At 30.7% G+C, this 13,441-nt stretch overlaps 3 protein-coding genes across 4 annotated transcripts; 1 reads left to right on the top strand and 2 right to left on the bottom strand.

Annotated features, from left to right (window-relative positions):
- Window positions 1-117: 117 nt before the first annotated feature.
- Window positions 118-877, bottom strand: LOC124496302 (uncharacterized). The gene has a single exon (XM_047059811.2). The coding sequence runs from the start codon at window positions 741-743 to the stop codon at window positions 246-248; it is 498 nt and encodes a 165-aa protein (XP_046915767.1). The 5' UTR covers window positions 744-877; the 3' UTR covers window positions 118-245.
- A 143-nt stretch (window positions 878-1,020) lies between these two features.
- On the bottom strand, window positions 1,021-10,141 carry LOC124495773 (uncharacterized). 2 transcript variants are annotated; one of them, XM_075733299.1, is made up of 8 exons: window positions 9,888-10,141; window positions 9,762-9,832; window positions 9,574-9,666; window positions 7,375-7,740; window positions 5,430-5,492; window positions 2,872-3,870; window positions 2,003-2,801; window positions 1,021-1,759 (listed from the first exon to the last, which is right to left on the bottom strand). In XM_075733299.1, exons 1-8 carry the CDS (start codon window positions 9,979-9,981, stop codon window positions 1,035-1,037), a joined length of 3,210 nt encoding a protein of 1,069 aa, XP_075589414.1. In that variant the 5' UTR covers window positions 9,982-10,141; the 3' UTR covers window positions 1,021-1,034. The 2 variants fall into 2 exon arrangements, with proteins under 2 accessions (XP_075589414.1, XP_075589415.1); XM_075733300.1 differs by lacking the exon at window positions 5,430-5,492.
- Window positions 10,142-10,254: 113 nt separating this feature from the next.
- Window positions 10,255-13,159, top strand: LOC124495774 (uncharacterized). Its single transcript, XM_047059205.2, has 2 exons — window positions 10,255-11,922; window positions 12,001-13,159. Exons 1-2 carry the CDS (start codon window positions 10,337-10,339, stop codon window positions 13,103-13,105), a joined length of 2,691 nt encoding a protein of 896 aa, XP_046915161.2. The 5' UTR covers window positions 10,255-10,336; the 3' UTR covers window positions 13,106-13,159.
- Window positions 13,160-13,441: the final 282 nt, after the last annotated feature.

Below are 13,441 nucleotides of genomic sequence, written 5' to 3'. Positions count from 1 at the left end.
ATTTCCCCCCTCCCCACAAAAAAAACACCATATCTATCTATGTCTAGGTGAGAAAGTTTCTATTTCTATAAGTTTATTTGTAAAATGTCATTGTATGGTATTTAACATTGCACAAAATTTTTTTTTTATTTTATCAGCAATAAAATAAAATGGCATTTAATTCAATAAAAACAACAAAAAATTGAAATTGAAAATATAAAAAAAAAATCATTTTTTCAAGATCATTCACAATAATATTGTGTTGTTTAGGTTTTGGTAACAGCGAATTTAATATCAGCACATGCTATTGGTCCATGATCGCCAAAAAGTTCAATAAGAAAATTTACCGGTAATATCTGGCTATTTTCGCCAATGTGGAATATACCACTTAAAGACATTTCCAAAAAAAATTGATATCGTTGGCCTTTTATCATTGGACATGTAACCATTTCGGGCGCTAGTTTACACATATTTATTTGTCTTTTTTCACGAATTTGATTCGCTATCACAGTCATATTAGCGATAATTTCTTTGGAATTCTGATTACCAATCACTATATAATGTAAATAGAATGTTTTATTCAATGGAATAAAACAATCTTGCTGTCCAATTTGACAATCGTCCATACTGAAATATTTGAATTCACCATTACCACAATCGGTAAAAAATTCGACCGCTGCCGTTGATTTGATTTCCATTGTACAGATCAACACCGATATGATCGTTATGGCCACAGAAATTGATAATTTATTCATTTTCATCATTTTTGAAAAACAAGAATCAAAGATTAAAACGTTGTTGAATGAATAGATTCATTATTTTGCGTTTGATTTAAATATGACAATTTCACAAAACGAAATTTTTATTTCCTTTTGATATTTAATACATTCGATTTGTGTATAAATTATGCATGAAAATGTCAAAACATTATTTTTTTTTTGATAAATTCAATCCACCATGATGATTTACTACGAAATGATTTTGATTACTTTGAATGTCATAGAGAGAAAAAAAAAGTCAAAAGGGAAAAAAATTTCATCGTTTTTTTTTAATTTTTAAATAATTTTATCTTTATTCATTACATCACGAATGATTTCTGTTATATTTGATGTTGTTGTTGTTGAAGTTGTTACGTTAGCTGGTGGTACAATATTCATCATCATTGTCATTGATGATGTGTCAATATTATTTGATGCTAACAATTGATTCTGTGCCAAAGGATTTGAAATTTGATAATCAGATAATGATGATGATGATTGCTGTGAATGCATAGATGGTGTACGGCTATGACGGATATGATGTTGGTATGTTGTTGTTGTTGTTGCTGCTACTGCTGTTGTTGCAATAGGTGTAACAAAAGGATTCACTTGTTGTTGGCTCAAACGTTTATTAAGATCACGTGCAAGTTCCATTTGTTGTGGATGATTAGACATTGCAATGTTTGAAGATTTTCGTTCATGGCTGCCGGTGGTGGTGGTAGTAGCATTTTTATCCGGATATGATTCCGTTTCCAAAAATTGTACAAAACTTGATGTAAATGAATTCGAATCACGACGTCCACCACTACCAATACGAATTCCTACACGATTCATTTCTTCTTGATTGAAATCCAAAAAACGTGCCAATAATCGTTCACCATCCGAACGTTTATCCATCGGTGTGGCCAGATAACTCAATACTAAATTTTTAACAATTTGTTTATCCACTTTACCTTCTTGTGATTGTTCAATGTCTTGAATTTTTTTCTGTAATTTCATGATTTCTTGATCTTTGTTTTTAGCTATAAAAAAAACATAAAAGTAACATTAGACATTAGATTATCAGATGACCATGGTCAGAAAATATCAATCGATAAAAAAATACAGCCGTTGAATCTTGTGCTCAACAAACGTATGAGTCTTATAATAGGTACTGATGTCATACATTTGCTCAAACTCAGTACCTATATATAATACTCCAACGTTTGAAGGCTTGTGTCGATCATTTGATCATTTGACATGGATGGGTTGACACATTTACTTACCTTCTCTTTTAAAATGTTCAATCATCGATTCTTTTTGTTCAATTTGTTCAGTTAATCGTGATGCTGCTTCCAGTGCTTTTCTTGTTTCATATAAATGTCTTTCACATGTTTGCAATCGACGTTGCCATTCCTCATTACATTGTTCATTGAGAATTTTCTGTTTTTCCTGTTCCTCATGCATGGATCGAATTTTTCTTTCATGTTCTTTTTCCAATTGTTCAATAACTGATTGCATATTAATCAAATTAGCGGCCAATCTTTCATTTTTATCTTCACATTGATGCAATTGTTCGTGTGAATTTTTCAATTCTTCACGTAAAGATTGTACCAATTCTTGATATTCCAATTCTCTTTGATCAATATTCATTTGTTCATATTGTTGAACAATTTTTTGTGATTGTTCTAAACGTTCTTCTGATTCTTTCAGATAACCAATATATGTTTCTTCAACTTGTACCAGATGTTGACGTAAACGATTCAATTCTCCGGTTAATTTATCAATTTCGGCTCGATCAGATTCAGCCTGCTGTTGATCAGCGATGGATTTTTGCAAATTGGCTAATTTTTCCATCAATTTAATCAATTCATCATCTTTAGTGGCTAATGATAATTTCAATGCATGATTATCTTGTGTTAATTGATTTAAATGTTGACTCATCTGGTCATATTGATTACGCCATTGATTCAGTTCGATCAATGATTTATCACTTAATTCAATTTGACTGATTAATTGTGCCTTTTGATTTTCCAATTCCTGTTGCAGTGAATCTCGAGTTTTTTCCACTTCATTTAATTGAATCTATTCCACGAAAAAAAATGAAAGATTTAAATCAATTCAAATGAATTGAGAGTAAGCAACGAAAACCCACCTGTAACGAATCCCGTTCTTGTTCAGTTTGATGAAGTCGATGCTGTAGTTTAACACTTTCTTCTTCCGTTTCTTTAAATCGTCTTTCAAATATTTGATTTTCATTCTGTGATGAATTATATCGTTGACACAGGTCTTCATATTCATTCGATAATGACGCAAGTTTCGTTTCCAATTCATTGATCAATTGATTTTTTTGTACAACAGCTATTTCTACATCATCTTGTGTTGTCGTTGTATCTGAATCATCGTTATTATTTGCACCTTCTGGTTCTTCGCGAATTGATTTCTGATTAGACAATGTTGCTGCTTCTGTTTCTGGTGATTGTAATTCATTCAATTTTTGTTTAGATTTTTCTTCTTCTTCTCCTTCTTTTTTGGAAATTTTATCCAATTCATCATCATCATCATCAACATCTTCATTCATCACATGACTATGATTATTTTCATCATCATGATTCAGCATTTGATCTGGATGCAAAGTCATCAAAGTCATTTTTGACTCACAATCATCATCAGCAACTGTTGTCATCATCTTGTTATTATTGTTATTTAAACAATCAATACGTTTACATAAAAGTTCGACAATCTTTTCAAGAAATTTTTGCCGATCATCATCATCATCATCATGGTCATCATTGGATGAATAGTGGTTTTCAAGTTCAGATAAATCAACATATTTTGATGATTCTCGTACAATTCGATCAATGTAGCTCAAATCATCGACAACAGAATCGGTTTGAATACAAATATTTACCATTGATGAAGAATCTTCTTTTACATTTCCTTGTTGCTGTTGTTGTAATTCATTAATTTCCAATTTCAACAATTGATTCTCATCAGTCAATTGATCACGTAATGCCAATAATTTCTTTTTCTCTTCATCATGTAATTGATCCAATTGTTGTAATTCAATGGATGATTCATGTTTAATTGTTGATATTTGATCAACCAGGTCATTACATTGTTCTGCATAATTTTTACATTCTTCACGGCAAATCTATTTATAAATTGATATAACGACAAGAAAAAAAACAGCACAAAATGAAATTGGATCAAATTTTATTATTATAACAATTTATCCATCACGCACACACACACACATACCAATGTTAATTAGAAAAAAAAATTGTCGCCTATCTAATCTAAAGGTACTGTAAATCATTCAAATCATCACTAAAATGATAAATCATCATTAATCTATGTATAATACTCGCATATTTGTGGTGTCATATAATAATTCTAGTCATATGATCACTAGGAGAAATCTAGAAATCTACAAGTTGTCGGTGGCCAATAGTCGAAAATAAAACGAAAAAAAAGAACAAAGAAAAAAAACAAATAACAAAAAAAAGGCCACCACCATTTGACCCTCTTGATGATTATTTTTGGAATTGCAAAATAAAAAAGATGCCCAGACTTTTGTTTCTCTCTATCGCTATACAAACAACAAATAAAAACCCGAAAAAAACAACAAAATCCATGTATGAAAAAAAATCGTCATGAGTGAGATAGAGAGAGTGAGAGAGGTGAGAGCAAACATGAACCAACCGGCAAACAAACTACATCCTCTCAATCATCACACATATACATGTTGGCCTGTGTATATATATATAGTGTATTGTTTGCTGCTGTAAACAAGCATCATCGAGACTTTTTTTTCTACTTTTTCAACCAAATCAACACACACACATCGAGAGCATCATCGTTGTCGTTTCACAATTCACGAATTGTGAATCCACCACGGCTATTTTTTTTATCCAATAGTAGATTCTCTATTACGCGTAGTGAAAAAAAAACAAAAAAAAAAATCGCCAAATGTTTTTTTTTGCTGCTGCTGCCGCTGTTGTTGTTTGAGTTTTGATTTTACCATGGTACCGCGCGTCGTTGTTGTCGTTGTCGTCGTCATCGTCATGCATGCTTGATATGATGATGATGTTGATGATGCTTGGTGGTGTTTGATTTGTTTTTCCATTCCTCTCTCTCTCTCTCTCTCTCTCTCTCTCTATTTGGTTGTTGGATTTCAAACCAAACGAAAGAGAAGAAAAAAAACCTAACCTAAACCTAATGGTCGATGTCGATTGATGATGATGATGATGACGACGACAATAACCACTTAAAAAAGAAAAAATGTACGCACACACCCAATAAGTAAATATTTACAACCAAAAAAAAAAAAAAAAAACATTACAACAACTCTTATAAGTAAAAAAAATGGGCAGATAGAGAGAGAATATAAAGGAAAAAAAATCAAACCAAGACATGATGATGTTTGGTGGTGGTGGTGGCGGCGGTGGAAATATGATCACCATAGCTCAAATGTGGAAACGGAATTATTGCCATTTGTCACTGACCTTTGAACACAATCGATTTTTACATTTTTTGGTGGAGAAAAAAAAATTATCGATGGTCAAAGTCATTGTGTGTGGCCTGTGTGTGTATTGTGATTGTAGCTGATGATCGGGAATAAGGATAATAATTTTTTCTTTTCGAAAATTCGTCACAAGTGTCTAAATCGATAATCATACAAACACATAGAGACACAAAAATTCTACTCACCTTTAATTCATTGCGAACTTGTTCCAAATCAGCTATTCGTTGAGCTTCTTCAATCGATGATTTCTATCCACGCACAGATGAAAAAAAAACATCGTTGATTGTGTGAACAACAACAGGTAGAAAAAGAAAAATTGAAAACAAAAAAAAAATTTAAAATTTTGGAATTTTTTTCATTTTGTTTTCTGAAATGAATTCAAAAAAAAAATTGACAAAATCTAAATCTAAAATCACAAATTATCACGATCAAATGGACAAACAAAATGGTTCAGAGCTCATGTATGGAAAATTGAGCCGATATTTATACCAAATATAAATCAACCAACCGACCAACTTCTAGTGGAAATAGAAGCCGTGCCTACATATACCTGTTGCATATGTATGGCCAGTACATGGGTACAGCCTTTTTTTATTCATCCACAAACATATACAAACTGTGTAAATGGCGTGTCTTTTTCTCTCTTTTTATTTTCTATTCACAAACAAACTAATGAAAAAAAAAATAAGCCAATCCCACCATTTCAAATGTTTAACATAACACACACACACATTCACCAATTGGTTTCCATAATATTTTTCTGGTTGTTGTGTGTTGAAATGAAACCAAAAAAAAAAAAAAAAAATGCTGGTCATTTCCCAGTATGGAAATTATCCAACAATGAATCAGAGGGAAAAGAAAAAATTCTACAAAATCGGAAACATTGAGATCGAAATCAGGAACGAAATGGCAAAAAAAAAATTTTTTTTTGTTTCTCCGGTTTTTCAAAAATCAAGCAACATCTGGATCGAAAACCACACACACACACACACACACAAGTGATTATGATCATAAAACATTACAAACAAGCACATAAACCAGCAAAAAAAAATTGTGATAAACAAGAGGAAAAAAAATCACCGAGGTAACAAAACTATTCCTACGACAGATTGTGGAAACATGGTAGATTATCAACAACAACAACAACAACAACAACAATCATCATCATCAACACATACCACACATGCAAAAACATAATATATCCAAGCAGCCACCACCACCACCACCAACACCATCAACAACAAACCTGGAGTGATGATGATGATGATTTGGCCAAAAAAAAAAAAAAATAAAATTTTCATTCCCTCTGTCTTGCCATACATATATTCACAGATATATATATGGTACCGCTGCCATGGAAAAAAAATATTCAGAAAAAAAAGATTAACATCACTTTGTGTGTGTGTATGTGACAGGACACATAATAATTTGTCATTTTTGTGTTTTGTTTTGTCAATTTTTTTATTCATTTGTTTGTTTGTTTGTTTATTTCACATGAAAATGAATTGAAAACATACACACACACACACACTACTACCTGCAGGTCTTACCGGCTTCAAGTGTCAATCAAGAATCTAATCAACCAGTAAATAGCAAATCAATAAAAAAAAGGACAATTGCACACACACACACACACACTCAAAAAAAAACATCACAACAAAAACAATTCTATTTCCGGAAATCGAGAGAATGAACTATCTATGATTGATTGTTGCTATAGTGTGGTGTGGTGTGTGTGTGGTGCAAGTATATTTGACATGTGGCGTGCTGGTATCCAGGTGTGTGTGTGTGGTTGGTTTCATTGCAATTGCATAGATATGTATGATTGGTGATATGATATCAAAAAATTTTTTTTTCTATTTCCATTAGCAATAGAAATTGCAAATTTTTTTTTTGTTGTTGTTGTTGTTTTCAAAACCAAAAACAAAAAATTCCTAATGATTTAAAAATTTGACAAGATTTTTAGGTCAATAAATAGCAAGGTGATGATGAGTGACACTAAAACATAACCAGACATTATTATGCAACAGGTAATATTTAGTAGCCAATGGTCGTTTTGTTTAAACAAACAAATAAATAGCAGGAAATAACGAAAAGGGTCAAATATAAGAATTGATGGTAGTTACATACCTGTTTGGCTAATTTTCTCCAATGTTCACCATCGGTTTGTAGTTTACGTATTTCATCTTGTAATCTATGTATTTGTTGAATGGCGGAATCTAATCGTAAATCTGCAATACATTTTGGCAGCTTTTTTGTTGCGGATGATGATGATGATGATGATAATTCGTTTGTCTGATGATCATCGATAATTTTTTTTCCATCATCACTATGAGTCACTACTACTGGTGATGATTCTTCATTAACGTCCACAATCGTTGATGATTCAAATGATGATGATTTTGTCAATTGTTGTTGATGGCCATCATCATCATCATTATCATCAATAATTTCATCATCATCGTCATCTAATAGATTGACATCATCATCATAGACCTAGAACAAAACAAAACAAAAAAAATTCAAATCAAAAAAACGATTCAGTGAAAGAAAAACCAACAAAATCAAGCAACAGGAAATCATAATGTTTTTTTTTGGTTCTTTCGTTATTTTCGATCCTAAAGGGTCACTCACTGGTTAGTGGTACAATAACAGCACTTTGACCTTTGTAATCATTTCAGGTTTTTTTTGTTTTGTAATGATTCACAAGCCTTGTTCGTTTGTTTGTGTAATAATTGCGAAGAAAATGAAATGGAAAAAAATCCGAATCGAATCGAATGATTAAAACAAAAACAAAATCTCAAAACATTTCCACTGAACAGAGAAAAAATGGACAAAATCAACAGACAAAAAAAACTCATTGACCTGGACGGTCATTGATCAATCAAAAAAAAAAACAAAAAAACAAAAAAAAAACTCCGCGAAACATTTGCACATTCTTTGAACGATGAAACAAGGAAAAATAAAATGAAATGAAACCATAATGCTGACTTTTGACTTTTTTTTCGTTATTCTTTTTATGCCATATTTCCCATAATATGAATATATGATGATGATGACGATGGTGGTGGTGGTGGCGAGGTTAATGAGTATGATTCAAATTTCAAAATGAAAGTGATGACGATGACGATGACCAGGTCAACAACATTTTAATTGCATCCATGGAAGAAAACGATTCATCTTTCTTCATCATTTATTTATGGACACCAAAAAAATACACATACATCATTTAGGAGAGAGAGATACGCATTTTCTACCAACAACTCTTCTTTGAATTTCTTTGATTCGATTCGAATTTTTATAGCAGAAAAGTACAAAGTCATCATCATCGTCATTATGTAATCAACAAACAAAAACAAAAACAAAACTAAACTACAGGAAAAAAAATATGTCTAGTTTGTCAGAGATGTCAAAGTTCATTTCATTGGAAATTTGTTGTTGTTTTTTTTTGTTTTGTTTTCATAATAATTCTAATGGATCATTTATAAAATGTTTTGTTTTTGTTTTGTTTTCATATATAGAGAAAAAGTTTCATCATCATCAGTGATCATTGGTATTCGAAAATAAAAATAAAAATAAATAAAAAATTAACGATCCAGACAATCAACTAAAACTAAAACTAATCAACCAGCCAACCAACCAACCAATTCATTTTCAAATTTAATGATTCAATTATTACAATCGAATGATTTCAATGATGGTATGGAATTGGATTTATTACGATTATTATTGCCATAATCATCATCATCATAATTGCCATCATTATGGCATTTGGATATTCAAAATTATCATTATTTGAACAAAAAAAAATCGTCATCATCGTTATAGCAGTAGTGATGAGCTGTGGTTTTTATCGTCGTTGTTGGATGAATCCAAACAAAACAGGAAAAAAAAGATTACTGATTGTCACCAAGTATTCAATTTTTTTTTCTAAATTTTTCTGAACCAAGGTAACCAACCAACCAACCATTCATTCATTTATGTGGACGGAAATTATGATTTTTTTTGGCCTCGAATTTTTTTTTATAGAAAAAAAGTCAAAATTCAATTGGTTGGTGTACGCGTGTGTGTGTGTGTGGTCCAATGTGAACACGTTGACATTGAAAACACATCATCAGTAAAAAAAACATCGTCTCATTGGGAGAGTAACTCTTTGTTTGTAAATAAAAAAAAATTTCTTCAATGAAAAAAAATCGGAAGAACACCCAGATTGACAAATAACAAAAAAAAACATCCCACATGAATTTTTTTTTGGGGGGAACAGATCAAGAGCAAATTTTCGGATTTTGTGTCCGGAAACATCTGTGTGGTGAAAAAAAATCTCCTAACCTTTGAACAATTGCCGGTAATTTGTTTGCAAACATTTTCTGCTTCAAGCCAACGTTCTTTATATGTTTGGGCAATGTTTCGATGTCGGACCACCTAAGTATTAATCGATTGAAATGGATTTTTTTTTTATTTTAGAAAAATAAAAATTGATTCGATTGACGATTAAACAAAAAAAAAAAAAAACAAACCTCATTACGTAGTAATGAAATTTTTGTTTCCAATTCACGTTTCGTACCATCCTGATGATTGGATTGGTCACCTTTTAGTAAATTTGGATTAGCATAAATTAAATTAGATAAGAATTCAAGACTCACCAAACGATGATTGTATAGTTGGAATTGTTTGACGAATTTGTGTAGAAATATGATCGGTTATTGCTGTAAAACTATCATTGAAATTGGACCACATTTTGTTCTGATTGATTAATGAATAATGTAATATTGTCGACGATTAACGATTCACAAATTCACAATTCTATTCTATTTGATTTGATTTGGCAGAATGAAATTTTCGGAATTCAAAAAAAAAAAACAGACGATGAGCTCAACAGCTGATTATAGCAATATTTACGTGTAACATTTGACAATTCAAAAACAGTTTATCACGCCATCTAGTATTGGAAACTGTATATATAAAGTATATTGAATTATAAATAACAATAAAAAAAACTTTGTCGTGAATTTCAATAAATTCGAATCAATCAATTTGCCATTATAAATTCTGTTTCGTTTGAATCAATAATTGGCAATAAAAAATAATAATAATGAATTCCAAGCTTCGTCATCAAATACAATCCCGATTAAATGATCTTGTCGTCGATGGTAATGGTGAAACAAAAATGAAAATGGATAAAATGAATTTCACTGATATCGAATGGTTGATTAATTTCATTGAAGCCAATGTAACAAGCTATGGTAATCTATGGAAAAAAATACAGATGCATATTGAAAGAAAATTTCATAATAATTCGAAAAGTTTGTTGGCAAAAAATTCCAGAATATCAAAAGCAAATCTTTGTGAAATTCGATTTTATCTTAGTGAACAAAAAAAGAAAACACACGATAATTGTTGTAATCTGGATGAAGAAATCGAAGATAATAATAATGATGATCATCATCATCATCAATCTGCTAATAATCATTCAATATCGGATAAAATTCTCAAACTTGTCAATGAAGCATTAAGATCATGTCATTTTGATGATAGAAAATTGATGGCACGTTTATTTTTTATTCGTGCTAAACAATTGGCATTGTTTAGCGATGATGGCAATGATGAAGAATCGCTAAAACAAGCATTGATAAATATTGATTTTGCATTAAGATTTCGATTATCAAAAACATATCTTTCAGCTAAAGTTTATTTATTGGCCAAAATTGGTAATATGGAAAAAGCATTACAATTGTTTAGTATTCTGGTTCGAAATTATCCAATGATTGAAAACAAAAATCAATTTAAACGTTTTCTACGTACTAAAAGCCAAAATTATTATGATGATAATTTGCATCAGGATTTGATCGAAACATTCACTAACGATGACGACAAATACTTTAGCAGCTACGATGATAATATTGATATTGATCTTCGATGTTCATTAACAAATCGTCATGGGCAAGGTCGATTTTTCATGGCAAATGAAACAATGGAAAATGATGAACTAATATTTCGTGAACGTCCATTTTCTATAGCAATGTTTCCCGAAGCTTCATTGATTCGATGTCAACAATGTTTTCGTTTGATTTCCAATACATTTTATCCATGTTTAAATTGTACAGAAATTGTCTATTGTTCGACAGAATGTTTACAGCATTCATATGATTCTCATCATAGATTTGAATGTCGTATGAAACAATTCTGGACTGAACGTTCAAAATCATCATATCACATGTTTCATCTGTTGAATCGTTTTGGTATAAAGAATATTTTGAAATTAAATTCATCTGAAAAATCATCATCAGCCATAATAGAAATGTATATAAATAATAATCAACCAATGGATGATGATAAAATGTATAAATTTCAAATATTTATGAATCTTATTGATAATCATGAAAAACATGGCTTGGATTTTCTTGCATATCATTTGACCAATGCATTGGATGTAGCTATTACAGCATCGATTGTTCAAGGCTATTATTGTGATCAATCACGACCACCACCGCGTGAACAAATAATTCATCTGATTGATGTTTGCATTCGCGGTATTCGTCGTATTTCGATTAATTCATTTGAATGGCCTAATGTTGGTACATGTGTTTGTTTGATTGGTTCATTATTTAATCATCGTTGTGAATCAAATTCTGAATGGAAATTCATGGATAATGGTTATTTTCATTTGACTACAAATCGGTGAGTTTATTTTGTGGTGAATAAATAATAAATCATGTGTTTATAATTTTTTTTGGTTTTTTTGTTTCACAATTTTAGACCAATAGCTCAATTTGAAGAAATAAGCATCAATTATGGTTGTGGTTGGCCATTGGTATCATTCACACAACGTTTGAAACAACATTCATGTTATTTTTTCCAATGTAATTGTTGCCAATGTATGGAAGATTCAAAAACAATTTTAGCATTACAATGTCGACAATGTACTATTGGACCAGTTCTACTTTCTAGTATTGTTTATAATCCAAATGATCAAGATTGTGATGCAATTTGTATGCTTTGCTATCGACCATATCCGAATACAAAACAAGTATTTGATCGTCTTTGTTATGTTCGTAATGAAATTTCACTGGTGATGGTCATTTTCCCGTGTTTAACAAGTAAAATGCGTTCAACATATCTAATGAAAATACAATCCTATATGGACGAACTAATTGCAATAATGTATGATAAAAGTCGATTACTTATGGATGATCTACAAAAATCATGTCAAATTCTTCTCGAATATGGTGATGGATCATTGATGATAAATTCTAAATTAATTAAATATGCACAAATAATTGATAAAATTCTGCCAAGATATGATCAAGAATTGGTCAAAATTAAATCATTAGATTCATTGTGGAAATCAATGAGAAATCTTGATGGTATTACTAGATATTTATTACGAAAAAATAAAATTGACGATGAAGATAATAATAATGATGATGATCAAAAAAATAATAACCATGATGATGAAGAGGTTGATGATTATTGGCCATCATTGGATGATGAAATTAGATACATGTCATTTTGGACAAATTTCTTTCGAAATTATATCCATCATCAGAATCAAAATCCGAATCACGATCCACCACAGTATTCAATGATTACAATGATGGAATTGTGTGAAAATTTTCATAATCGATTATTTGGTTTATTAAAATTTCGAATTCGTTTGCTGCTATCTTCTTCTGGTGGCCACAATGATGATGGTGAGAAGCAGCATCAGCATCAACAGCAAAAACAACCACAATCATCATCAATGAAAGAAGCAATTGAATTATTATCAATTTTACTTAAATCTAAACAAGATCAATGGAATTTATTACAAAAAAAGATGAATCCATCATTATCGCTATCATTACCAAGAATTGAAAACTAAAACAAAAATCTTTTTTGCAAAAATTTTCCGTTTTTTTTTGTTTGTCAAAATAAAATGAAAAATCCACTTGAAAAAAAATGATCCAACATTCCGATCAATCAATCAATCGATCAATCTAGAGTAGTTAGAGGAGGAGGAAGGTCAATGAATCTGTTGAAAATATCAAAAGTGTCGGGTTTTTTCCTTGAAAAGAAAAACAAATCAAATTGATGTATGTGACAATTATTTATTTTCTCTCTCTCTCTTGTCAATTATAATTATTATTATGAAGTGGCTTGTATTGCAATTTTAATGACACAGCAACAACAACAACAACAACAACAAAAAAATTTTGCA

The sequence above is a fragment of the Dermatophagoides farinae genome, chromosome 8 (assembly GCF_024713945.1).
Source record: "Dermatophagoides farinae isolate YC_2012a chromosome 8, ASM2471394v1, whole genome shotgun sequence".
NCBI lineage: Eukaryota > Metazoa > Arthropoda > Arachnida > Sarcoptiformes > Pyroglyphidae > Dermatophagoides > Dermatophagoides farinae.
The sequence above is the reverse complement of the archived record's forward strand: the minus strand, read 5'-3'. Positions and strand labels throughout refer to the sequence as shown.

Coding starts and splice junctions, on each gene's coding strand:
- LOC124496302 (XM_047059811.2), bottom strand. CDS start 743: ATGATGAAAATGAATAAATTATCAATTTCTGTGGCCATAACGATCATA.
- LOC124495773 (XM_075733299.1), bottom strand. CDS start 9,981: ATGTGGTCCAATTTCAATGATAGTTTTACAGCAATAACCGATCATATT. Junction 3,871..5,429: donor AAGTTCGCAATGAATTAAAG/GTGAGTAGAATT, acceptor ATTTATAAATAG/ATTTGCCGTGAAGAATGTAA. Junction 1,760..2,002: donor TGAACATTTTAAAAGAGAAG/GTAAGTAAATGT, acceptor TTTTTTTTATAG/CTAAAAACAAAGATCAAGAA.
- LOC124495774 (XM_047059205.2), top strand. CDS start 10,337: ATGAATTCCAAGCTTCGTCATCAAATACAATCCCGATTAAATGATCTT. Junction 11,923..12,000: donor TTTCATTTGACTACAAATCG/GTGAGTTTATTT, acceptor TCACAATTTTAG/ACCAATAGCTCAATTTGAAG.